At 44.0% G+C, this 26,445-nt stretch overlaps 1 protein-coding gene across 2 annotated transcripts in view; it reads right to left on the bottom strand.

The window, feature by feature from the left end:
- Nucleotides 1-26,445, bottom strand: part of CAPN15 (calpain 15) — a 90,482-nt gene that overhangs the window by 40,467 nt on the left and 23,570 nt on the right. Inside the window, exon 2 of one of the 2 annotated variants that reach the window (XM_053365600.1) lies at nucleotides 19,729-20,043. The exons of the other annotated variant lie outside the window; for it this stretch is intronic. Within the exon in view, the coding sequence (XP_053221575.1) occupies nucleotides 19,729-19,904 (176 nt within the window). The 5' untranslated portion in view covers nucleotides 19,905-20,043. The remainder of the gene's footprint in view (nucleotides 1-19,728; nucleotides 20,044-26,445) is intronic. 2 annotated transcript variants of the gene reach the window in all.

Below are 26,445 nucleotides of genomic sequence, written 5' to 3'. Positions count from 1 at the left end.
GGCCAACTCTTCTGATACCAGGGGGGAGTCTCTTGAGAAAGAGTCATGGCTCAGTGGTACAACATCTGCCATATCTGCAGAAGGTCCGAACTTCAATCTCCCGCATCTCCAGGAAGGGCTGAGAAAAACCCCTGGGTCAGAAACTCTGGAGAGCTGCTGCCATTTTGTGTAGACAACACTGAGCTAGATGGACCAATGCTCTGACTCAGTATATGGTAGCTTCCTAGATTCATATCCTGTGTTCCTAGCATGAACACAGAGGCATCAGAGACCTTCACACACTTCAGAACAGCTCCAGGTGGAAGAGCAGAACTCTGAAATCCATAATTCACAAAGAATGCTTTAAATTTGCTCCCCCACTGCCCCCCCAAACTCCTCTGATAGCTCATTTTTCCACAGGCAGTGAAGTTTCCTAGCCTCCTAAGCAGCCTCTCTCTTATTTATTTATTTTTAAAGCAACCCTGACATATGGTTTATTAGTGCAATTAAGGGAAGAGAGTTCTCAAAAAGCAGAACACCGAACTGCTTCAGTGCCTCCATGTGTTCAATGGGCTAGAATCAACCTCCAAGCATATTTTAGCACTGCGGACAGTGGCTTTGAGCCAAGGGGCTTTGATTTGCAAATGTCCCACTGGAAGTTTTGGATATATTCCAACCCTCCCTATGAAAACTCAAGCCACAATAAGCTAGCCAGCTTCTTGCAGCACCCAAAGTTTGAAAGCAATAGTAGCACAATACTTTTATGCCAACCAAATAAAGCAGAAAGCAAGCTGTAACTTCTCCCAAGCCCTTCCCCTGCACAGAATCAGACCATTGATCCATTTAGCTCAGTACTGTCCACACTGACTGACAAGCTGTTTGGGACCAGGGTCTTTCCTAGACATAGAAACAGTTAAGAGTGGCAGCTTGAAAGCTCATTGGAGCTTCTATACAGGCACAAAGTGGAGCCATTCCAAATCTCAGCATCTGTGTAGTGAAAATCCAACCTGTTTTCCAGCAAAAGCTAGTGTGGAAAACCAGTTCAATTTAAGACAGGAAGTACAAATAAGGACTTGAGCGATGTGTCACTCTAGGCTTTCCAGTTTCAGACCAAATGCAATTACACATCATGAACTCCTATATTTCTGATTAATATGGCAAAAAGCAGCTAATTATCTTTGCTCTGCCCCACTTCAACACCTAGGGGCAATTAGTCATTAAGGGAGAGATAGGATAGCCTGAGATAAACAGCAGATGGAGAAAAGCAATCAATGGCTCTATGGTCCTCTTTGCTTGCATCTGGGATAACACAGAATCCTCAGCTTTCAGAGCCTGGCTTACATGTGGCTACTTTCCACATGGTGAGTATAACATATAAACCAGGCTCAAATGTGCATATGAAGAAGGCTTCTGGGAAAAGAGTCTAGAATTCTGGGTGTGATGGAGCTAGTTCAGGCAAGACCTTTCCCAAGTTGAAGCACCCACAAAACAGGCAGCCGGTACAGATGTCTGGTTCCCTGAAGAATCTAGTTATCCATTTGCCAAACTTAGAGCGGTAAGCCCTGGCTGGTAAAGGATGAAGGGTTTTTTTTGCCAGTGACTGGCTGCCTAGATTGTTATTCAGCTGGGGTCTACACTGCAATCTGTAGCACTAGTAAATAAAGTCAAGAGGAAGAGCAGAGGGGGAAATGGGTCAGCAGAGCTGTCTGCTTGGATCACTCACACCTCCGCTACATACATCTCAAGAGTACAGCCAACCACTGCACTTCAGCCTCCAAAGCTCAGCACGCACTTGTCTCTCACTTTGGAAGCTGCCTTGCCTCTGCCATAGCAAAGAGGCTGGGCATATTCATGTCTGGGTAGTGTCATGACCAGGGCACACAGAGGAGGAGGAATCAGCAGGCCAGCAGCAGAAGCCACGGTGGTGCTGAACCCAGACTCTGGCTCCAACACCAGCCTGAGCCAGTGTCTGTCAGCCAGGAGCTACTTGAACCAGAGGCCCCTGAACTAAGATCACTCTCCCCCCATCCCTGGCCCATTCCAAGCCAGCACTAGGATCATCAATTTATGATCTACAGGCATCAATATCATGACAGAGTGAAAGCTGTATGTGGCAGATAGGCCCACCCACCCAATTTTGCCAGTGGATTTTAAAATGCAGCAACTACAACCATCACAACCCTCTGATTTCCCCACCTATAATGAGAAATGTCCATTCAAATCTACATTACAAATGGTTGTGGAATGAAGGGGGGGGGAGTTAAAGGAACATATATTTTTATTATTTATCACATTTATATCATGGCTTTCTTCTAAAGAGCTTAAGGTAGTCTCCCATTCTCCCCCATCCCCAGTTGCCCCCTAAGTCCCATAACTGACTGGGGATTTGAACCAAGGCCTCCCCACTCTAGTCTAACCACTACATTGCATTTGCTGTCTTTCATGTTAACCATCCTGACTGAGGAAGAGATGTGCATATTGGATCACAGGAGTAATCTGTTTAAAATATTCTCAAATACACAACACGTGAACAGAAAGTTGTAACACCATTTCCACCCACCGTGCTACTTCTGTTCAGATTTGTGAACACCCATCATGAACTGTTGTCCTAACAGGTAAGTGATAGGCTTACAGACTTTGATTGACTCTGGGGCAAATCCACAGCCAGGATGTTCCAGGAAAGTCCTGCAAGAGGGGCCTTTTTAGACTAGTGGGCACATTTTGAATTTTGAGAGTGTGCTAGGGGCATCAGACACAAGATGGCTACCATGGAAGGGGCATAGCATAACACAAAATGATTGTCTTGGGAAGTGTAGGAGAACACAAAATTAAGAGAGGCAACCACCCCTGACAATCTTACCATGAGAAGTCACCTAGGTCCTGTTGGTACTGGTTGTGGAGATAAGACACCACATCCCTCTCCTATACACACACAAACACAGAGAGGCTGTGGCTGTCTAATAACAGAGTATTCCTCAGTACTAGGAAAACCCCACTGATTTCAAAGAAATTGCTTAGAAGGTATCTGCACATTTTGTCCCACAACATTCTTTTGAAGAGGGCTAAAGAATTACAGTGGTACCTCTGCTTACGTACTTAATTCGTTCTGGAGGTCCGTTCTTAACCTGAAACTGTTCTTAACCTGAAGCACCACTTTAGCTAATGGGGCCTCCTGCTGCTGCTGTGCTGCCACTGCACAATTTCTGTTCTCATCCTGAAGCAAAGTTCTTAACCTGAGGTAATATTTCTGGGTTAGCGGAGTCTGTAACCTGAAGCATATGTAACCTGAAGCATATGTAACCCGAGGTACCACTGTACTTTTAAAAAGAAAGGAAGAAAATGCTCAGAGTCTAGGGCACCTGGATGGCAATCCGTGCCCTACAAGGTTAGGACAATTTTATTCAGAGTGGCACTCTTTATTGCTCTCTTCATGGGGTTTTCTTCTCTCCAGTTTGAACACTATGTAAGACAAAATTATTTTGTTTACCTTCCTCCTGCCTACCTTCATTTCTTAGAGAGGCTTATGTATAGCCTCTGAGTAGCAGCTTATGCCCTCCCCAGTGCCAGCAAAATGTCCCTTCGCAGCAGCTCCAGGAATAGCACCGTTATCAGATACTTTAAGAGCCAGCACAGGAATGTAAAAAAACACTGCCTAGGTTAAGGGATGCTCAAACTGCGAGCTGAGCAAGGAGAAAAGGAAATTCAGCTCAGAATTGCAAATGCTGCTCTGGCCAAGCTGTGTGGACAGCTTGAGGTGCCCAAACGATGGGCAGGTGAGTCAATTCCCCCCACTGCTCACAAATCTCCAAAAGGTTCTCCCCCCAAATAATGCAGCATTATAGACACAAACCATCCACCTGCTGCCCATTCTCCAGGCAGCTGGCATTCTACACTGAGAAGTATGATGATTCTGGCAATAGGTGAACCCCTTGATAACCGACAAGTAGACTCCCTTTCTTATCAACTCCCTTCACACTTTATATGCCCTTCCTCAGACAGCTGCATCTCCAGCCATCAGCTGGGAGAACCGTTCTGCAGCTGCTTATGAATTCTCCAACAAATGTGCTTTGGAGAATGCCTAGACCACTCACAACTTTCTCTAATTCTTCCCCCACCCCAGCCATTAAGCACATAATTAACCTTTCCCCATGTGCAGAAGACAGACAAGGTCAGCAATACAGTAGTGGTAAGGATTAAATGCAGGCTACAACTCTGGTTGCAGGCACAGCCTCTTGCAAACAAATCTTTTGTAATCTTGGCACAAGCCAGTACATGTGCTTGGAACAGGGGGCGGGGGAGACCAAGTGATGAGATGCTGTAGGCCTACAGGTCACAGATGGAGAGCCAACAAAAGACTTAAAGCTTTGTTAGACAGATGGGTGCTGTCATCCACTGTGACCTTGCTATCCTACCATGGAAAGTGCCAGCCTATGGGTGAACACAGCATACAGGGAAGCAGGAAGGATAAGCATCACAATATCTAGGAACTTAAAAGCCCCCCTACCCCAAGATACCTTTGTCTATGCTGCTACTTTAAAATAGGCTATCCTATAGCTAAGCCATTCTTGGTTGATATTTGATCATTCACATTTTCAAAACTTCAGCATAAACATAATCCATAAATCCTTAAGAACAGCCTTCTCCTACATGAAGCTGTCTATCAATTAAAACCTTAATTTGAGGTCCTTCTCCAGGTACCTCCCTCAAGAGGTGGAACGAGTTGCAAGAGCAGCAGAGAGGGCTTTTTCTGCTATGGCACTCCAGTTGTGGAATTCCCTCCCTAGGAAATTTCTCCTAGTACTGACATTGCCATCATTCAGACACCAGGATAGGTCCATCCAGTTTGCCCATGTTTTTAATAGCATTTGCAATTCCTGGTGGCTGGTGCTTCTCATTTGCATTTTTATTGCCTGTTTTAATTAATTCTATTTTATTTGTTTTTATTGCTCTTATAAGCCACCTTGAGGGCTTGTTAAAGCTGAAGAGTGGGAAAGAAATCCCTTCAATAACAGAATGAATAAACAGGAGGTTCTTTTTATATTTGGAAAGGCTTCCCTAACGTTTAACTTAAAATCTACATGTCTACAGTTTAAATCCAGTGTTGCTATTCTAGTAGATATGGGTAAATAATGGCTCTCTCACATCTTACCTTTTAAAAACAAAATGTGAAAATCAACACGTTTCCCATCTGTATTTTTGTGTGTGTTAAAAGTAGTGTACTTTGCTTGGTATGGGTGACTTTTAGACTGTGCAACTATCTTTGTTTCGAATCCCCGCAACGGGGTGAGCTCCCATTGCTCGGTCCCTGCTCCTGCCAACCTTGCAGTTCGAAAGCACGTCAAAGTGCAAGTAGATAAATAGGTACCGCTCTGGAGGGAAGGTAAACGGCGTTTCTGTGCGCTGCTCTGGTTCACCAGAAGCGGCTTGGTCATGCTGGCCACATGACCCGGAAGCTGTATGCCAGCTCCCTCGGCCAATAAAGCGAGATGAGTGCCGCAACCCCAGAGTCGGCCACGACTGGACCTAATGGTCAGGGGTCCCTTTACCTTTACTATCTTTGTACCTCTCCTTTGCTTCAAAGCTTCCAATATCCCTATTCAATGCTGGTGCCCCCAAATGTGAAGGTGGTGGGAGCTTTACTCCAAATGAGATCTTACCACTGCAGTCCAAGAAACATTATTAATGCAATCTTTTAAAATACAGATATTAACTCTGGCAAGGTATCATGTCATTGATTTACAGTCTTTCAAGCCTGCTCTTCTCACTACTACAGCCCTAAAGTCCATCTGAACAGAACTAGGCCTAAGAATGTCAGCAATACAAAATTTTACATTTGTACTCATATTTATTTTATTACTATCCAATAAATCAATAGCAGTGGAGCAGGTTTCTGCAGTTTTTGATAATCTGCTTAAGTACTGTAATATATACTACACTACATCTAGCTGCCAGAGCTAAACAGAGGGGGTCCTTCGTATATGCGTGTGAGAAAGAAAATGCTCTGCTTGTGCAGCGATTCCCAAATGCATTCCCAGAAACTCAAGTTTCAGGGTCGAGGGAATCATTTTGTTTCCCCCATGCAAAGGAGTCCTTGCCTCTTGACAGTCCCAAGGCAAACAGACTTCAAGGCAAGGCAGACATTTGGCTACACAAGAAATGCACCCACTCCCATGAGAAGTAAACAATGACTTCAGTATCAAAAATCATGGCCACACAATGAAAATTAAGGCTAAACTATGCAAATTCTGTGCTAGTTCTTTTGCCCACATTTTTATAAAGCCGAAGAGAGTATATAAATTATAGAGAGCTTGTTATTAAAGTAAAATTGGGCCCTTGGGTATGAAGAGCAGTAAAATGAAGATTATACAAGACAGATTTGATTCACTGTTCCAAGAAGCTCTATATACAGGCCTGTATGTTTCACATGTACTTCACCAGCATACAGATGTGCTTATTCTAAACTCATGATTGGTGTTGATTTTTTTTAATCGTTACCAGGTATGGTGAAGTGGCAGCAGCAGCAGCAGCAGCAGCAGCAGCATAGGAAGCTGCCTCATAAGCAAGTCAGATCACTGGTCCCTCCAGCTTAGTACAGTCTATACCAACTGACAGTGACTCTCTAGTGTCTCAGACAAGAGTCTTTCCCAGCTCTACATGAAGATGCCAGGGACTGAACCTGGGATCTTCTGCATTTGCTCTACCAATGAGTTACAGCCCTTCCCCCAGGAGAGGAAAATAGCAACAGGAGCTATGTGGGAGGGTGGAACAACTTCCACCCACACAAAACTTCCTCTCCTCACACCCAGCCCCCCAATCTGTTCCAGAAGTTTGCATAACCCTCAGAGGAGATTTCTTTTGGGGGGGAAGCACAAAGAAAGGAGAGAGGGGCGAAGTTATGTTGAGCAAGTGGAAGTGTTTCAGCTCAGGAAATGAATTGTGGGTTGCAACCAAAAAGTTCCTCACTCTGAACATGGGGCCCTTGACAAGTAAACCCTACATGTTTCACAAATATCACCATAACCACTAAGCCTGTGTTTATATATTTGCTTTTAATATTTGTTATTTTTATTAGAAAAGGCTGGGTCTGTCTGGGTTCTTTGTCAGCAGTCAGATTATGCCTCGTTTTGCATACAGGGAGACCAGTAATGGCTAAACCACCACCCCTTTCACTCAATTTGGAACAAGCTCAGAATTATTTATGAGCTTTTTCAGATGACTCTTTTGAAAAAGGCCACCTTTCTCTGAGAGTTCTCTCGCAGCTCATAACGTTTGCTGCACATTATTGTATTGTCTTATCATTTTCAACCACCTGTCAAAATGACATCAATTCTTTTTGTCAACGTCTTGGGCACTAATCGCAGCTCAGGCAGACCTGTGCAAACAACCCACTTTCAATTTCTGCACAATTTGCTTAGCTGTTGAATGAAAGATTCCCTCACACTGAACACACACTTTTGCACATGCACCTCCTACAAAGCAGCCTATTCAGACCGAAAGCTGACTGGGCATTTGAAGCACCACATTTTGACATTCAGAGCTAGAGAAAAGCTTCTTGGGGGTAGACTTTGATCTGTAGTGCCTCTAAACATTACAAGCTGAGTACATGAGCATTCTGAACCAGATATTCATGGACTTTGCCAACATTATTGTCAAGGGAAACATGGAAAACTATCTTCTTTGACCATAGGTCCACTTAGTGCCAAGGCAGCTCCCTTAAGCCTTATAACAATCAAGTCTTATATGTCCCAGGGCTGCTTTATACCCCTTCATATCAAAAACATTATTTGCTTCAAATCAATGTACTTTCAGTCCTGACTGTCTCTACAGACAAATACAAAAACCAATTATTAGTGCAGTTTTGCATCTTGCAGAGAGCTATTAACTGGGGGTGGGAGGGAGCTCCACAAGTCCAACAGAAATTCCCAATCAATGCACATGACAAGTTGCACTGCCTATTTTGTTAGCCACAGGTTATGACTGTTTTGCGAGCAGATGGTGTGTTTGTTTGTACTGGATTACTGCACCTTGCACAATCTGGTGGCAACTAATAAGGAGGTTTAGCTAGTGGGAGCTACAGAGGTCTCAGCATGGCCAGACAGCCGCAGTACTGCAGCTGAGAAGCTGTACCATACATCAATACAGAAGAGCAGCTGCTTCTCTGCTTGGGATCAGGCAGGTGTTTGGGATCCAGGTAAACTGTCAGCTTGTTCTCTGCTCTACAAAGAGCAAAGACTTCAATAGGGCCCTAAGTGTGGAAGCAGAGGCTATCTGGATGTGTGTTATGCTCACTTGGAACACTAAAGGCCTGTGATGCAAATGAAAGAGACTTATTTTTCCAGAGTAGTTAATAAGGACTTCTCTTTAGTTGCTTGATACAGTGCCAGCTAAATGAGAAGCATTTATTTTGCTGGCAGAGGGACTGCAACATACAAGTCAGGCACTGAAGCTGGCCTAGTTCTACCAGCTACACGAGTTACATATGGCTGTGTATAGAAAACACAGATGGGATATTGCCAATATTTTTAAAAGGGGGGTTAGCTCATCTGGGGCACCTCTCCATAAGGCGATTTTATACTTGAAAGCCAGGGAGCGGGAATTGTAGGGTCTACGCAAAGGAGGAAAAGATGGGAAAATCCCAGACACCCACGGCCAAGAAACATGATGCTGCCCCCCCACTCACCCAGCCAAATGGGCTGCTGGCGCCTAGGAATGCAAAATACATTTTCTAGCCCACGGGAAACTGAGGGAAATTGAATATAAAAATCTAAAGAGGCTACAGGAAGCAGCGTTATAGTGTCATCATTGCCTGCATTTTTCACTTCCTTCTCTTATTCCCTTCAGAGAGCATGAGGATTCAGAAAGCTTTTGCGAATGAGGAGCTCTCTAATTTGTCTCCACTAACCCCCAGGCCACATTGCATGGAAAGCGCGCCCTCAGGCAAGACTGAAGACGATCTCCATGGAGCCCATCAACCTCTCACTAAAAGAAGGCAGGAAGAGCATCGCTGCCTGTGGGTTTGGCTTGACAACAACTTGCTTTCTCTGTTCATCAGGAGCATATGAATTAGCACCAGGGAAGGGGGCATGAGGCTACTTGCCCATTAAAATCTAACTGAAGTTAATCAGAATTCAGATGGTGTCAACCATCCAATGTAAGAAGGGATGACTACTATCCCTTATTCTAAAAAAGAGTTTCATTACACAAAGTAAAGGGGAGACATGCCCTCAAAGTACATAGCAGACACACACTAAGAAAGTACTAGGGGATGGACACCAGGGGATCAAAACATTTTTGTAATCTGGCCAGTCAAATAATCACGAAGCATTTCTAAATCATCACATGGAAGACCCCCCCTTCCCTCCTCATTTTGCAGCAACAATCCCCCATTGCTGCTTTCGCTTCCCCATCCCTATCAATCCACTTCTGTGGCCTCCCAAATTGTAGCCACTTTCTTTCTTCCTTACCTTCTCACTCTGTAGTCTTAGCAGAGAGATGCTGAGCACCTGAGCCTGTCACAACCTCCCCACTTCCCAGAGCCTTTCATTGCTAGGCTATGCCCAGCATACTAGCCACTGCTGCCTAACGCCCCACTCTGATTAGCCCAAGCAGGAAGGGATGGGAGAATGCTGACAGAGGGCAGCTCACATGCTGAGAGCACTTCTTGGCACATATGGGTTGGGTGGGAACAGATTGTAGTGACCAATCATGCTTACTAGAAGGAAAGGAACTCTTGCTACAACAACTGGTATTTGGAAGCATACTGTGTCAAACAGTGTAGGCAGAACAAAGCTATTAGAGTTAGTAGCCACTGTTACCCGTCTCCTACATGAACTTACGTAATCCTCTTTTAAAGCCCTCCCAAGTTGGGGGCCATCGCTGCCTCTTTTGGTAGCAAAGGGAATGCATTGTGTGAAAAAGTACTTCCTTTTGACTATGCTCACAAGTTCAGCTCCCCCAATCCTCCACGTGTGTTAAGTCTGTGAACCAGCCCCCAGGTGCTACATACAGGATCAGTTATCCTGCAGTAACTGTTTCCTGAAGTTGGAGTTGGGGAGAATCAGACATCCTTGGCAAGAGTAAAAACCTGGAGCCCTCCTCATCCTCCCTGGACATGGCAGGTGCAAGGAACCTTTGGCTGAAACACAACTCTCATCATCCCTGGCCATGCTTGCTGGGGCCGATGGGAGTTGCAGTTTAGCAACATCTGGGGTGGGTGATTGTTCCCTACACTTGGGATAAGGGGTCATGAAAACAGCAGCAGGATCATCTCTACTGGATGGGATTCAAAACTCCACAGAGAAATTACAGCTACCTGCAGACAATTTGAGAAAAGTCAGCAAGCACAAGCATTCTGGAACCTGAGAAAACACTCTCTGAATCTCATTTGTGTATATGAGCCTGCAGCCTAACCAACAGGGTTGTTGCAAGAATAAAATTATACAAGTGAAGCTTTTGGATTAGGGTACAGAGATAATTATGTAAACCAACTGGGACATTGCTTCTGCTTTAGCACACGAGGTGCAAAAGAGATAAAAGATGGAATCTTTCACTGGGCCAAATTAGGGTGCTTGCAATCCAATTAACTACCTTGGTCAGAGACCTCCTTGAGTCTCAGAGCAATCAGGCCACCCAAGCCTGTATGACTTAAGAACAGAAAATTAATTTTACTTTAATCCTATGGTAAATGGTCATGCCCAAAGAACTTGGTGTGGTCTGAATGCTTGCAGAAACAGTTTGAACAGGCAGAGCCAGTTCTATAACAGATGCCCCTTTTACTTAGGATTTCATTACTGACTAAGTCAGTTATGCATCTTGCATACCATGCAGAATTTCGCAGATGTAATGCACTATATAGCTGAGGCTGCTGGTGCTGTTTAAAAAACCAACAAAAAGAGTCCTTGGAAAAAGCTATAATGAGAATTTGGCACAGAATCCTTGACCTTCATGTATATCTTAGTCCCTTTTGGCCTTCAGCATTAAAGATGCACAAGCTCTGAGGCCTGTAAAAAGACACACAGAGCAACAATGAAACACATATCACTACTCGCAAAGAGAAAGAAAAAGCCAAGAAAGCTAAGGCGCTTCTTCAAATACAGGACAACCTGCACTGTCTCCAAGGATGCTCAAAACAACTGCTGCCTCCTCCTAACACTACCTAAATCATATTCTAATAAAAGTACTGCTGCTGAAATTGTGAAGTCTACTGCGGCTAAAGCACTTAAATTGGAAGCCATATAGTATGCAGATATGGCAGCTTCTCATAATCCCGGCACAGTGCTGTGGAATACATAACAAGGAACATAGAAAATGTCCTAGGAAGAGGCCTTTTTTGTTGTATACCTTCCAAGAAAGTGGGCTATGGCTGCATTATGGGATATATGGGGTAGTATAGTCCCAGAGTAGTTGACCCCAATTCACCTGAAGAGCTGTTGGTGTCCTTAAAGCACAGAACGGGAATCTGAGGCCCTCCAGACATTGCTAGACTACAACTTCCATCATCCTTGGCCATGCTAACTGGGTTTGGTGGGAGCTGGAGCCCAAAATATCAGGGGCCACAGGTTCCCCATCCCTGCCTTTAAGTACTGTTGCCTTGCTCTGCACCTGCTGAGTCTTATGGCATGGGGATGAAGAGAACTACCCCAGAGTGAATCTTATGTATCTGAGGAGCCAGAAATAGCCATGACTTCTGATATGGGAGAACCAGGTAGGGGAATGGAGTCTCCTGGTCCAGGTCATCCTCTGTGCTTCAAAGGGGATGGACCAAGAAAAAAGAAGCTGGGGGGGGGATCAGTTTCAGGGTTCAAAGCTTATAAAGACTGATAGAAGTCAGGTGGGGAGTCAGCCTACAAGCCACCCACCTACTCAGCAGTGACAATATGAAGGAACTATAGGGAAGCCAATCGGATTAGTCACTTATAGAAGTTCAAGGTCACTCTGGATCACTGGCCTGAGCAAAAAGGATGTCTTGCTCTTGCACTTCAGACTAGTCTTATTTCCCTCAAGACAACTTGATATGAGATAGCTCTGACAACTAAAAGCTCACCCCAACCCCTAGGCAAGCACTATGATTTTGCTTCAACCGTGGAACATAGCGTGCAGATGCTCTAGCTCTCCCCTCTAATAAGCAGAGTGCAAAGTACTAACCTTTTCTCTTACCCAGCAGTTTGTAAACATGCATACATCAGAGAAGCAATCAAGGAAACACACAGAAAGGCCTGAATTATATTAGATATGCAAAGCAGGTGGAAAATTCAAATGCACTGGAGCAGTACCTCTAAATAAAAGCTGTGTAAACATGCTCAGTGCCAATTCAGAAGGTATCAGTTCCTACAATATTCTCCTATCAGTGGACAGAACTGCAACTTTCTGTTTTCCAAGACTATCAAGCCAACATCAGTCACTAGCACATGTTACCTCTGACTATCCCTGTGAGCCTTATTATTAGCACTTTCTCTTCAGGAAACTTCCCCAGCTTTACGTTTAAAATAGCCACATTCTCAAGAACTGGGAAACTTTTAAAGCCAATGATTAAAATTAAGCAGAAGCGCATCACTCACTGGCTTCAGACACCCACATCTTGCATACTGGATGGCCAAACTGCTATCTCTCAAATACTGGGTTTCCACATGTGCCTGGTTCACTTTCCAGCTCTCTGAGCAACAGAGTACCCATGGCAACAAGAAACACGTTGTCAAATGTCCATTTAAGCTGAAAATTAGCCGCATTTACCAAAGTTGACAGCAAGGAACAATGTGATAAGCTCAAATGTCAAATATAGTTATGCAGTACACTTGCAAGTGATTCCAGTCCTCCCAGACCTTTTTGGAGGGTTCTGCTTAGTTCCAGTATCTCTCTCTGATCCTGACTCCCAGCTTGCTTTATGGTGCTACTTCCTGGATTGCTTTTTCTGGTCCTGATTGCTCATGGACTTGTACTGAGCTGCCTCATGGCCCCAGGTTCCTAGGCCACCTCAGACTGCTGCCCCAACAACGCCTCAGGAAAGATGAAGATCATTGTATTTTTGACCTTCTTCTAAGGAGCTCAAGACAGCATAAATAGTTCTCATCATCCCATCTCCTCTACATTATCAACATAGTAACCCTGTGAGGTAGCGGAGACTAGATTTCTCCAACCCGGTGCCCTCCAGATGCTGATAGAATACAACACCCTGCCCCATTTGCCATTCTGGCAGAGGTTGATGGGAGCTGTAGTCTAAAATCACCAAGAGAGCACCAAGGTGTAGAAGACTGACTTGAGACCAAGAGGTATTTACTGACCCCAGTGAGCTTCACAGCTCTGCCAGGATTTGTACCTGGAACTTTCTTGGTCATAGTGTGGCATTCCAACCTCTACACTACACCACACTGGTTCCCACTCTTAATCTCATTTTCCACACTTTTAGATACCTATTTCAGAAGATTACTGAGAGATAAGAACAGTTTACTGTGTAGGAACTCTGTGAAGCCTCAAAGTCTCAGGTTTGTTCAAGTATTGAGGGCCACCACCAAGTTTTATCAATTTCAAAGAAACTTGACAGCTTTAAAGAGTAAAGGTTTGCTGATCAAGAGGCCAACCAACCATGTAATTGACACTGCTGTAATTCACAGATGAAAGCAATGGTTTGTTGACTATTATTATTATTATTATTACTACAATCGTACTTTAGTTTTCAAACAGCTTAGTTCTTGAACGTTTTGGCTCTTGAATGCCGCAAACCTGGAAGCGAGCGTTCTGGTTTGTGAACTATTTTTGGAAGCCGAGCGTCTGATGGGGCTTCTACAGCTTCCGATTGGATGCAGGAGCTTCCTGCAGCAAATCAGAAGCCACACTTTGGTTTTGGAACGTTTTGGAAGTTGAACGGACTGGATTCCGTTCAGTTTCCAAGGTACGACTGTATTATTCTCCATTGAAATGCATGCTGGAATTTCTTAGAAGCTTTCCTAACAAATACCGTATTTTTCGCCCTATAGGACACACTCCCCCCCCCCAAAGAAATGAAGGGGAAATGTGTGTGTATCCTATGGGGTGAATGCAGGCTTCAGGAAGCTATCCGCAAGCCGTGGGAGAGCTGTGCGACTTCGCGCAGCCCTCCCACAGCTTGCGGAGAGCTGCCTGCACCCAGAAGCCTGGGGAGCGCTGAGCTCAGCGCCCCAGGCTTCGCACAGCTCTCCCACAGCTTGCGGATAGCAGCCTGTTCTGGGGACTGGGGGGGAAATAATTTTTTTTTCTTTATTTCCCCCCAAAAAAACTAGGTGCGCCCTATGGGCCAGTGCGCCCTATGGGGCCAAAAATACTGTAGTTTGCCTATCTTCTCCTACAATGTACAGATAAAGGTTACACTGTTAGGGTGTGACACGTTATACTACATGCTCATGGTGGGCTAAAGTGAGACTTTCTAGACCTGTCCAGTGCTCCATGTGATCTTAGTGCTAGATTCTAAGACTTGTTTTGTTTTTTTCATTTGGAGCATCAAAAATTGCAGGATTACTCAGCACAGCCTGGGTACATACTATGTCAAATTTGATTCAAATCACTCTCTGTCCCCGGGTTCATCCAGTTCTTTGCAGGGAGATGCAGAAGCCATTTGGCAATTACAGCACATCCCAAGGGATTTGCAAAATCCCCCTGCGCATGCTTACATCTTGCCTGGCATTGCCCATGTGCAGACAGATTCACTTGAGTACTCCAAAGTTTTTAGGGGAAGGGAGGGAAACACATATTCCTGATGGGTTCCACAAGGGCCCTACCTGACTTAGAGCACGTACCCAGCTTCACACTATTTAAAATAAACAGATTAAAAGCCAGGCGAAGGTGCAAAACAATTTGCTCAGAGAGAATTAAGATATAGGCAAAGCACCTTTACAGAAGCCAGATATTTAGCCATGCATGAAGAGTACCAGAGCTAAGGTGGTGGAAATGAAAAACATGGAAATAGTCCCTCTCACCAACAGAAGAGCTTTTTAAAATAGGGCAGAGCAGAATGAGAACGGCCATTTTTTTAAAAAAATAAAAATAAAAAACAGTTTATGGCTCTTATGGTTCCAGAAGTTTTAAGACTAAGACCACTAAAGGTTAAAAAACTTGGAGGACACAATAGGTGACCAAGTTCATTGCACTGTTTGACTCTGGTGATGATTTATTTTACATCTATTTAATGAGATTTTTCAGTAGGCAATCCAAGTATTTCATGTGTGAACATATCAGTTTCAGAATGGGAGTACAAGAAAGGCACGACTTCTGACTCAACAGGAAGACTATTCTACTTAATTTGATATCTGGAGCACAGGTGCTTGGTTCTTTCTGAATTAAAACTGGAGGCATATCTTACTCCAAAAAGAAAAAGAAAAGAAAAGAAGTATTGTGGAAGCAGAGTGTCTATCTTCTTTGATCATTCTGCAGACCAATGGGCAGGCATCTTCCTTGCAACAGCAGAATAGCTTGGTTAATAATACTTGCTCTCTTGGCATGCTGCCATCTCCCTTTGTCCTGTCTGTCAGGTTCACCATGCTTTCCAGGCAACACTGATTCATCTGGGACGCTCACATGCCCATGAGCTGCAGCACAGGCTGCATCAGGGAAACCAGTGCTGCATAGAAGCTCCTCACCTTGAGGGGCCCAGTGGTGACTGCATCCAACATGATGTCTTATTTTGTTCCGTGTGCTCTTCAGTCTTTTCATGGCATACCAATGAACTTTGGCATACTATGTAGGAAACACTGCCCCACACCAAGAGATGTCAGAACACTAAAGAGATTCCACTTCTCCAATGTTTACATTTAACATTCATAATGGTATGAAAGCAAACAGCCAAGAAAATATTTGAAGAGTCTTGCACTTCTCTTTGACATGAAGACTACACTAGCCAACAGAGACAGCCAAAAGCAACCTGGTGTCATAGCAGGAGTATTACAGCTCACAGGAACCAGTGGTAAATCATCACTTAAGACCACCACAACCCCTCAGTATAGGCATCCCCTCATTTTCGTAGAATCGTAGAATTGTAGCCGGAAAGAATTCCGAGGGTCATCTAGTCCAATACCCTGCAATGCAGGAATCTCAACTAAAGCATCCATGACAGATGGCCTGCCAACTTCTGCTTAAAAACCTCCAATGAAGGAGAGTCCACAGCCTACTGAGAGAGTCTGTTCTTGAGACAGGGGATTAAATATACACCCACATATTCCAATACATTATTTTCTGAAAGAGACCTCTTTTTGCCTGCATGCAGAATTTCAAATGAAACCATTTAAAGGTGGGGCTTGGACATTTCCACCTAAGTCTAAAAGGGGAGAGATATAACACCACATATGCTGCTCAGAGTGCCTCAGACTAGCGACAGGAAAACACCAAAATGAATAAGGGGCATCTTCTACCATAGACTAAGTTAAATAGACAGTGTTCTGGCTACGGGAAAACATCTTTTAGCAAGCACTTCTAGTCTCAGTCCATGTTTTGGATGAGCCGTATCAGCTGAGCAACACAGTGCCCCAACAGAGGGGCCAAGGATAATGCCACATCCATGCAAATGATGTAGCAATAAGTATGCAAATTAGCTATTGCCCCCTGGCTCATGATTGGCTTCCAGTGCAGTCTCTGTGCTGAAGCAAGGTGCCTCCCAACTGTTTAAAGGCCATCTGCATTATCCTAGTCAAGCACAAAATGGAGAATATCTTCTCCCTTATCAAGCTCTGCCTGGAAATCACTGCACAACACTGGTCTAATGAATCCTTGGAAAAACAATGATTAGAAACGTCTTTTTTAGACTTGCAGAATAACTCCTGGGGGTGGCCTGAATCATAAGAGATTCACAGGAATAGCCAAGTATATCTCCAGCCTCAGACTGTCTGCACAGTAGTAATTCAAAAGCCAGGTTAACAAAAGTTGAAAGGAAAACTGCTTCTGCTTGGTTTTTTAAAACTTGAGTCATTGCTTATACAGTGGTACCTCGGGTTACATACACTTCAGGTTACAGACTCCGCTAACTCAGAAATATTACCTTGGGTTAAGAACTTTGCTTCAGGATGAGAACAGCGGCAGTGGGAGGCCCCATTAGCTAAAGTGGTGCTCAGGTTAAGAACAGTTTCAGGTTAAGAACGGACCTCCAGAACGAATTAAGTACGTAACCAGAGGTACCGCTGTAGATCTTGATCAAGCCATAAAGAAGTTCTCCATACCACCATTGCAGCTGCCTTGAAATGCAAACTGAACTCACCCAATTATTTATCATTTTTATTTAAAACATATACACCATCAATTGAAAAATGATATTCTACCACCTGAATATGGAACTTACCTTTGGAAGATGAGTACTTAACTTCCAACTACAAGCTAATATTGCCCAAACTGACTTCTAATGACTCCGCACCTATTGCCCCCTAAAACTGATCTCCAGCCTTGCAAATATAAAGCCTATTGTCTTTCTCCTTACTTCTGTTTTCTGCCTCACAAGGAATTTGTGTAGTCTAACTAGTACTAAAGACAAGGAACAAATAGATGCCATATTTTCAAACAATGAGGAGAGAAACCATTTCCCCCCATGTCTTATTTATTTTCTCAGCTACACTATGAAGTAGGTTCAGACATGGACTGTTCCAGATTCACACAGTGAGCTTTATGGCAGAGTTGGGAACTAAACCTGGGTCTCCATGCTCCTAGCTTGACACTCAAGCCACACCATCACACTGGCTCTCTATGAAGACAGTACTGTACATTGTGTCCACCATGATACTGAACTCCTTCAAAGAAGGGCAAGATCAAATCATAATAAATGAACAAGCAATCCACCATGATGGCTAAGAATCAATTAAACCTCCCTGTGATAGTTGGCCTTAACTTGTGCAGGTAAGATGAATACAAAATTCATGTTACAGCATGAAAATTCATGTTACATCAATAGTTCTGCTTTGATACAATACTCAGACAAAGCAGCTTTTTCTGTCCCCAGCAGTTGTGCTAAACACCTCACCCACAAGTAAACTAGTCTTAGATGCATTTATAGGCAGCATTCACCAACTGTCAAAGCCAAGCAGGTAGCAGTTTTAAATCAAAACTGCAGTGTCCCACAATGCCCTACGTCAGCATAAAGGTTTTTAAGCACCCAAAACTAGGTATTTGGAATTACTAGCAGAAGCAACTCATGGAATCTGAAGTGGTTGTAAAAACAAAGGACAAAACTCCTGGATTCTTGCTAAAACTTATTGCTATTTGCTACCCTGTTGGCTATACCCTATAAACCATGCTTTTCCCATCTCAGTTCTCAGTATTCAAAAGTGTATTTCTGTAGGACTTGTCACTTCATCTGTGTCCTGCTTCTTCCTCTTCATCAAAGGAAGTTTTAAAAGCTCAGTCAAAAAGGAAAGCGATACAAAAGGCATATAATAGGGAACTAGCAGCAGTTATACAAATCTTCCTCTTAATATTACCAACATGCTGGTTACATGACACAAAACATGCCAGAGTTGCAACCACTGAAACACTGGCAGGAAATTCAAGACCAAGCTGTAAAGTGCAAAACTGTGGGATTACCGGTAATTTGCCACAGACACTCCTCCAAGCCTGTTCTAGAGAAGATGCAAGCAGCAAAATCCTTGGAGTTTGCACCAACAGGCAAGAGGCCACAAGCAACAGGCATGAGGCACACAGCACAAAGCAAATGTTTTTCAACACAAGCAACTCAGGGACAGAAGCAAGCTGCTGTTTTTAAACAGATGGCAGTCTCCATACAGGCTAAGGAAGGCACACAGTCATTCAACAAGCAGGAAGAAAAGCTATAAAAAGCAAGCATTAATCAGAGGCTCCAATATTCTTAGCACACACAACACGGCAGCTTTCAACAGCCAAGGCTCCCCGGGCAGCACACTGTTAGATGCTTTCGACATACCTCTCAACCTAAAAAAAAAAGCCCCTAACCATGAAGGCAAACCTTCATTGGAGGGTGTGATGAGGTGAACAAGCATTTTTTAATTATTATTAGCCAGCGGTTTGATTAGTAGGTTTCACAAGGGGTAAAATCTTGAGAGTTAACTCTCCACAGTTCTGCCTTCTCAGGGACATTTGTCATGAAAACAACACTTCTAGATATTAATGGTTTATGGGGACCTTCTAAGTGTATCCTTTCCAATTTGAAGATAAATTCTGTTAGCCTTGGCTATGACAGGTGGCATTATCCAAATCTAGACCTGGAGAAGGTGTTCTCCAACACAGGGTCCCTCAGGTCAGTGGCTGGAGTCTGGGTTGTTTGCCTTAGAAAATGGGGATCTGAAACCTAGGAGGCAAGAATTAGTTCCCTGGCCATGAACTGAAAAATTGACTTGATTGATGTGGATAAATTCCCCTTCAGGGTAGGCTTTACTAAGATTTCAGCTAATGACTACTTCAGTACTGGAGGGTATGTGTCAAAACGCTCCACACAACTTGCAGTTTTTGTGCCTGTGAAAGCAGCAAGTTGAGGATGTGACATTATTAACTCAGTTGCCCCACCATCTCAATGTTAAAAGGAATTATTTATTTTTGCTTGGGGGGGGGGGAAATGATGTCATGGATATTGGTCAATGAACAAAAGATAGGTTTTGCTTCTTGTCGATACAACTATTGCAATTATTGAAAGCTAGCTAAGATGAAGTTAGTGGAAATTTTGGTGCGGCTTCAACTGGACCATGGCTAGAGCCTACAAGACCCCAAGGTATACAATCCTAGGTTTCAAACCGAGCTGAGAGGTATGAGATCAAGCTCTTTCCCTTGCTTTCTTACCTTCGTGCCCGGTGATTCATGTGCTGATGCTGCCGTGTTATAAGGGCACTTTCCCATACAGGGCCACTGTGGCTACTCCTATACCAACTTGCAGCCAGGTGCCCTGGGTAGGTTGGGCCAGTGAAACCATGGTCCGACTCCGTCTCGGCGGCCAGCGATGAGGCTGAGCTGCCCATAGCTCCCCTCAACCCTGGCTGGGCCAAGATTTATAGGTTAGGTCCAAGCCAGAGGCATGAGCAGTCGGCCCGCAAGGGTGAGAAGTTGCAGCATGGACTGGCGTAAAAGTTCCCAACACTGGAGAAAGGAAAGCTGGTGCTGATTGAAAAAAGAAAAAGAAGAACACAAAACAAGAGGAAAGGGAGAGGAGAGAGAGAGAGAAAGAAAGAAGGTATGATTTAAACCAATGAAGTGACATTTCTAAAAGCCTGTTAATAACAGAGGTGGTGCCCTAGCCTACCAACATGCCACACTTGATTCAAAGGAAGCCAGCCTATAGAAACTTAAATGTGTGAGGGGGTCGGAAGAAGAGAATGGAAGGTGCTACTGTGACTACATAATATAAAGGGCCTATTCCCAGGTTCTGTTGGCCAATTTAACCATTCTTTCTTCCGTTTGCATGTGGAAACAGGGTAGCCCAGTGGTTTTCAAACTGTGTTCTGGGGAAACCTGAGATTTCTTAGATGTATACGGGGGAAACTCAGTGGGAAGGTCAGTAACAGCAGACAAACCTCCCTGTAAAACAGCACAGCAGCAAGGAAATGGTGGGCAAACTCACATGGCCCTTAGCAAGCCTAGCCAGTGTGAATGGAAAACACTTCCTAAAAAAAAAAAACCACCCCACTCCCAGAATCCTCTGAAACACTCAGGGGTAAATGTACTGTGGTTCCTCAGCAGACCAAGATAATTTGGAAAACGTTTCCTGAAAGAAGAAAGTTTGAAAACCACTGGGGTAGCCAATACAAATATAAGGAGGTCTGGTGCTCTAGTATTAAGTAATATGGGGAACCAAATGCCAATTTTCTGGTAGCATTTATATAAATATTGCAACCAGTAAAGGGCCTGCACTTAGAACTAACAAAATGTCTCACATATGATGGATAATGAGTAGAATGGTCTTTCCCCAACATCTTGTGAGCATGCATATGCCCTGAGGGATAGCTAAATTGGTAGAGCAAGAGACTCTTAATCTCAGAGCCATGGATTCAAGTCTCAAACTGAGCATAAGATTCCTGCATTGCAGGAGGTTGGACTAGATAATCCTTGTGGACCTTCCAACTCTATAATTCTGTGATTCTATATAGCTATAAATGCACATGCATATAGCAAGACTCAATCTCATTAATTCATGCCTGCTACACCACTCATCCTATTCAGCACATATTCCCCTAAAGCAGCGGTTCTCAACCTGTGGGTCTCCAGATGTTGTTGGACTACAACTCCCATCATCCCTGAGCTCTGGCCTTGCTAGCTAGGGGTGATGAGAGTTGTAGTTCAACAACATCTGGGGACCCACAGGTTGAGAAAGGCTACCCTAAAGGCAGGATGAGCTTGTTGCTCATGAGCAGACCCAAATGGAAGATGAAGCTTGACCATGCTGAAAATAATAATGGTTTGACCTGTCCTTTCACCACCATGGATGGATGGAAGGAAGAACAACAGCATCATCATAGAAGAGACTGCACTCCATCTGCTGCTTCCTTCCTTCCCTTCCAAGAGTTGTATGGACCAGTTCAGCTGGATCATGGCTAACAGGCAGGACAAAAACATCTGAATTCACTTTAACCATCTCGAATTTGCAAATGTATTTAAGAGTCAGGCTGGAAGCTGAAAGGAGTTGGAAAAGTGCAGAAAACCTTCAGCAGATTCAGTGGCTTCTCAAACCTCTAGCAGCCACTATTGAAGTTCAGTGTTACTGCTCCTCCATGGCCATTTGGACATTTGGTGGCATCAACATACACACTACTTGCTTTGCGGCAGCAGCCCAAATTCCTGTACCCAGGTTTGCCACCAACCAGTGTTAGAAACTCAAGATATATAAGCTAATCGCCAAATGGCACCTTAAACTGAGGTTATGGTTGCTGCAACAGAATGTGCGGGCACCTTTTTCCAGTGAAATTTGTTGCTGTTGTTAATTTCTATACTGCTTTATATTTTTAAGGGTAAAATCTCAAAGTGGTTTACAACACATTAAATTACCAAATAAAACAATCCAGAAGAAAACAAATTAAAGCTTCAAGGAAAATATTTCAGACCCTTCTCTAAGTGACATTTTGCTTCCCTCATATTTATTTACCTACTTACTGTATTTTTTGCTCTATAAGACTTACTTTTTCCCTCCCAAAAAGTAAGGGGAAATGTGTGTGCATCTCATGGAGCGAATGCAGGCTGTGCAGCTATCCCCGAAGCCAGAACAGCAAGAGGGATTTGCTGCTTTCATTGCACAGCAATCCCTATTGCTGTTCTGGCTTCTGAGATTCAGAATATTTTTTTTCTTGTTTTTCTCCTCCAAAAACTAGGTGCATCTTGTGGTCTAGTGCATCTTATAGAGCGAAAAATACGGTAATTTATAGAGCTGCTCCACAGCAGAAGTACTCTATGAAGCCAGCGTGGTGTAGTGGTTAGTGTGTCAGACTAGGACCTGGGAGATCAGGGTTCAAACACCTGCTGAGTCATGAAGCTCACTGGGTGACCTTGGGTCAGTCACAGCCTCTTAACCTACCTCACAGGGTCATTGTAGGGATTGACTGAGGAATGAATGGGGTGAACCATGTACTCCTTGGAGGAAAAAGGTTGGAGATAAATGCAATAAATAAGCTCTCCTGATTATCTGCTTAAGAAAGCCGGAGAGGCCTGCCATATGGAGATGTCAGTCGCCAACCAGGCATCCAGAGATCTCCACATGTTCACAATTGGACCCACACCAGTAGCAAAACATGCCTGGTGCCTGGCTAATGTCTAACACTGCCACCAACCATCTAGCTTAGCCACATAAGTAAGCATTTCAAGCAGGCCCCTTGCTTCCATTTCCTTGACTCACACCTTAGTGAGTCAAACTTTCTGAAAATAAGGGCAGCATCAGGGATTAAATAGGTATGTGAGAAAAGGCAGGTGCCTTTTCTTATGTGGGGGCAGGGGAGAAAACCTTTAGTGTCAAGATTTGTGTTGGAAGGGAAAAGAGCAAGCCAACAATTAGTACAGTAAAAATAAAGAAATGAGGAAGAGAAGAAAAAATGCCACTGTTGAGCTTATTCAGTTACCCACCAGGATTTGGAGAGAGAGGCAGAAATGAGCTGTGGTAAGAAATGAGCTATAAATAAGAGAAATGTTCAAGCAATAGAGATTCTTTGCAATGAAAGGGGTTGATACAAAGCTGCTCACATGGAAGATTTTCAACGCCAAGGCTGTTCCCAAAGGGAACTTGGTATATAGTAATTCCCACTCTTCAGTCCATATAACAAATGCCAGTCCGATAGATGGCTGACACCACAATTGTGTGCATTAAATGGGCTTCATTTAAAAACAAGTTGTTTTTCTTTACTGTTCACAACAGCTTATAATACGATGAGGCTGCCAGAAATCTTTACCCTCCAGGCTACTTCCCTCCCTGCATGCACATGGCAATATCTGCTCCTTCCACTTCTACTGCCAGCAGATGGAGCTCATGGGCAAATATGGGCCTGGGAAATGAGTCACAACATCTTGCCACCAGGGCGCTGGATCTAATACCTGCGTACCCACAGACAAAGCTATAGCTCTCTCAACCTCTATTCTCCCGACTTATTTCATCACTATATTTTTTACTAGTGGCTACCACCCCTGCCTACCCCTTTGCGCTTCCCCCACACTTGACCAAATCTCCTCCCCTTAAAACTCACCCACCCTCTTGACTGTCCTTCCACAGCATGCTCCAAGTCCATCCCCTGGTAAAGGAAGTAAGAGGTGCAAAGGGCCTTCCCTGCTACTTTAAACCTTGCCACAGGCATGTTCAATGGAGGCAGGAGGTACTCCATACAGTAGCTTGATAAACCATTGGTGTGAAGCGCCTCCCCTCTCTCCATTAAACCTCACTGCAAGCAAGTTTAATAGAGGAGGAGCTTCACAGCCTGTCGGCTGTTTCTCATGCTGCAGCTGGCATGGTCGCCAACAGGCAACCACACAAACTGCAGAGCACGACAACACTTCCAACATTTCCATGTGTGTAGCAATATATGGCTTGGGTGGGGGTTGTTTTTCAAAATTAAAAGCAACTTAAAATTTTAATAAATAAATAAATAAATAAATCTAAAGAGAGGCTAACAGTAACTAGGAGTTTTGTGAGGAAAAACAGGATAAAATGGGGCAAGGGAGAAGAACCTTGAGTTTCTTAGAGGAAAGGCTAAATATAAGCATAGTAAGCAAACAAGGCACACAAAGTGTGAGAGCACGACTCTCTTTTCCTTTTCCTGTTGCACAGGAAAGGACGTATTTTACACATTTCATTACAAAAAGAAAGAGAGCAATGAGCTTGGGTTTTTTGTTATTCCATACACTGGATAAAAATTATTAGCCCTTTTTTGTGAATGAGCACTTGGAAGCTACAGCACTCCCTTAGACTCCTGTTACCACATGGAGGAAAAAGAGTTCTCCCACAAAGGCACTACTGATAATGAATTGATGTTTCAAAATTATTACTTTTTGTCCCATTGCACTAAAAGATGAAGACAGTGCCAACCCAAGACATTTGCTTCCTGAAGAGAGGTCCAAATGGCACTTCTAGTCATGGACTGCTGGATGCAGTGCAGAGGAGAAGTGGGAGGCACCAGCTGATGGTGATGAGTGGTCAGAGGGACAAGAGGTTTAGGGAGCAGGAAGAGGCTGTGGCAGAGAGCAGTTCAGACTCTTGAGGCTGAAGAGAAAGCTGGAGAGGAGGGGGGAAAGAGGCAGTTGGGATGGGCTGCTGAAGAGTCCAGGTAGTCTCTCCCTCCTGCTGCGACCAACTCCTCCCCCTAACCAGGTCTCCTAGAACAAGCAAGAAAATTGAAAAGAGCAGGGACTGGTTGTGTGCAGATGCAGTTTACAACTGCTCGGGGAAGACTCTGGAGGAGGAGCAGCCTTATAGAGTGGTAGGAAGGTGGGGAACTTCAGTCCTCACAACCACCTCATTGGAGCAAGACCTGCAGGGAAGAATTGCTAGGATCACTAGTCCTGTTTTGTTTCGGTTTCTTGGGGGGGAGGGGAGTTAACTGCACTGACAGAGTATTGTCTATTTCTGACCTATGCTTGACTCTGACTTCCGACACCTCCCCTGATAGGGTCAACACTTTAAGAAGTCCTGATACACCAGTTTGCCTTCACATATTCTACTCTACCACCACTATGGAACCCCATTAAGAAATTTATGTACCCTACTGGATGGAGAAACCATGGACAAAGATCCACCAGGGACCAAAATGAGTTGTTCCTCCTGACTCTCAAAATAATAAAAAGGATATAGTGTGTGGAAACCCAACTTCCACCAACAACAAGCAAGAGGTGGTGGCTCAAACAATGGTTAAGCCTTTCTAGTGCTATACCATACAAAAATAGTTCAAAACCAACACTTTCACAAATCCCTCAGCACTCTTACCTGAGCTAGAAAGACCAAGAAATGCACCCATCTTGCTGTACATAAAAGATAAGCACCCACTGAAGCGCTGCAGATTTGGCTAACTGAGAAATACACTGCCTGCCAGACCAGCAACTATGCAAGCAACAAAATGCATTGCTGCGGATTTCTTTCCCTTAAAAAGGAAGTATGAATCCATTGCTGAGCATGTGAGTGTACTGCAGGACAGAAGGGGAACAAGAAGCCTGCTTTAACATTGCTGAGAAAAGCTCTGCAAAGAGATGAGAGCTGGGTTCAGGAAGAACAGATCTATAAATAGGTACAGGATAACCCAGCTAAGCTGCAAGTCTCAAATACCGTTCAGTAATACAGGACTACTTTCCAGGCCATGTGCTCCAGGAAATCTGCTTCATCTAGTCAAAAGCATAATGCACAGAAATTCCAGGTGTGAGAGTTACACTGTCCAGAGGTTTCCCAAACTTTGGTATAACAGGCCACTAAGTCTGCAAAAGTGTTGGAGATGATTAAATAAAAAATACAGTCTCACTGGAGGAATCTCATTCTTGCCTCCAAGGGCAAGAAACAGAGGTCTAAAGAACTGAGATGGAAAAAAATTTAAGGTCTACTTTGACTCACAACATGGTTTTACAGGTCCCAGAGAGAGACTAGAGAAGAAAAAGTAGTGGTGGTGGAAGAAACCACTTGGCTGCAGCACTGATACTGCAACACTATGCTTTTCTGGATCATTGATTTCTTCCCACATTTATATCCTGACCTTTCCCCAGGGAGCTCAGGGCGGCAAAACCACGGATTTGCCCCCATTGATCCTCCCAACCACACTGCAAGGTTGGCTAGGCTGAGAGACAGGGCCAAGATTACACAGCAAGTTTAAAAATTGAAGAAGTAGTATCTGAGCCCAGTTCAAAACCAACAGTTAACCCACTGCTCCACACTGACTCTGGCTGTTGTGTAAAGTGTCGAAGCAAACAGGGAAACAATTAAATGTTTGCTCAATCAAAACATATACCCAAGGTCATTTCACACATTAAGCTGGAGAAAACCAAGATTTGCCATGGAACGTGAAGTCACAGCTAACCTCATTTCCCCTGAGAAGTGTACTATAGGACATGTTT

Source organism: Podarcis raffonei, chromosome 14 (assembly GCF_027172205.1).
Source record: "Podarcis raffonei isolate rPodRaf1 chromosome 14, rPodRaf1.pri, whole genome shotgun sequence".
In the NCBI taxonomy this organism is placed as follows: Eukaryota; Metazoa; Chordata; class Lepidosauria; order Squamata; family Lacertidae; genus Podarcis; species Podarcis raffonei.
This window is presented reverse-complemented; position numbering and strand designations above follow the sequence as displayed.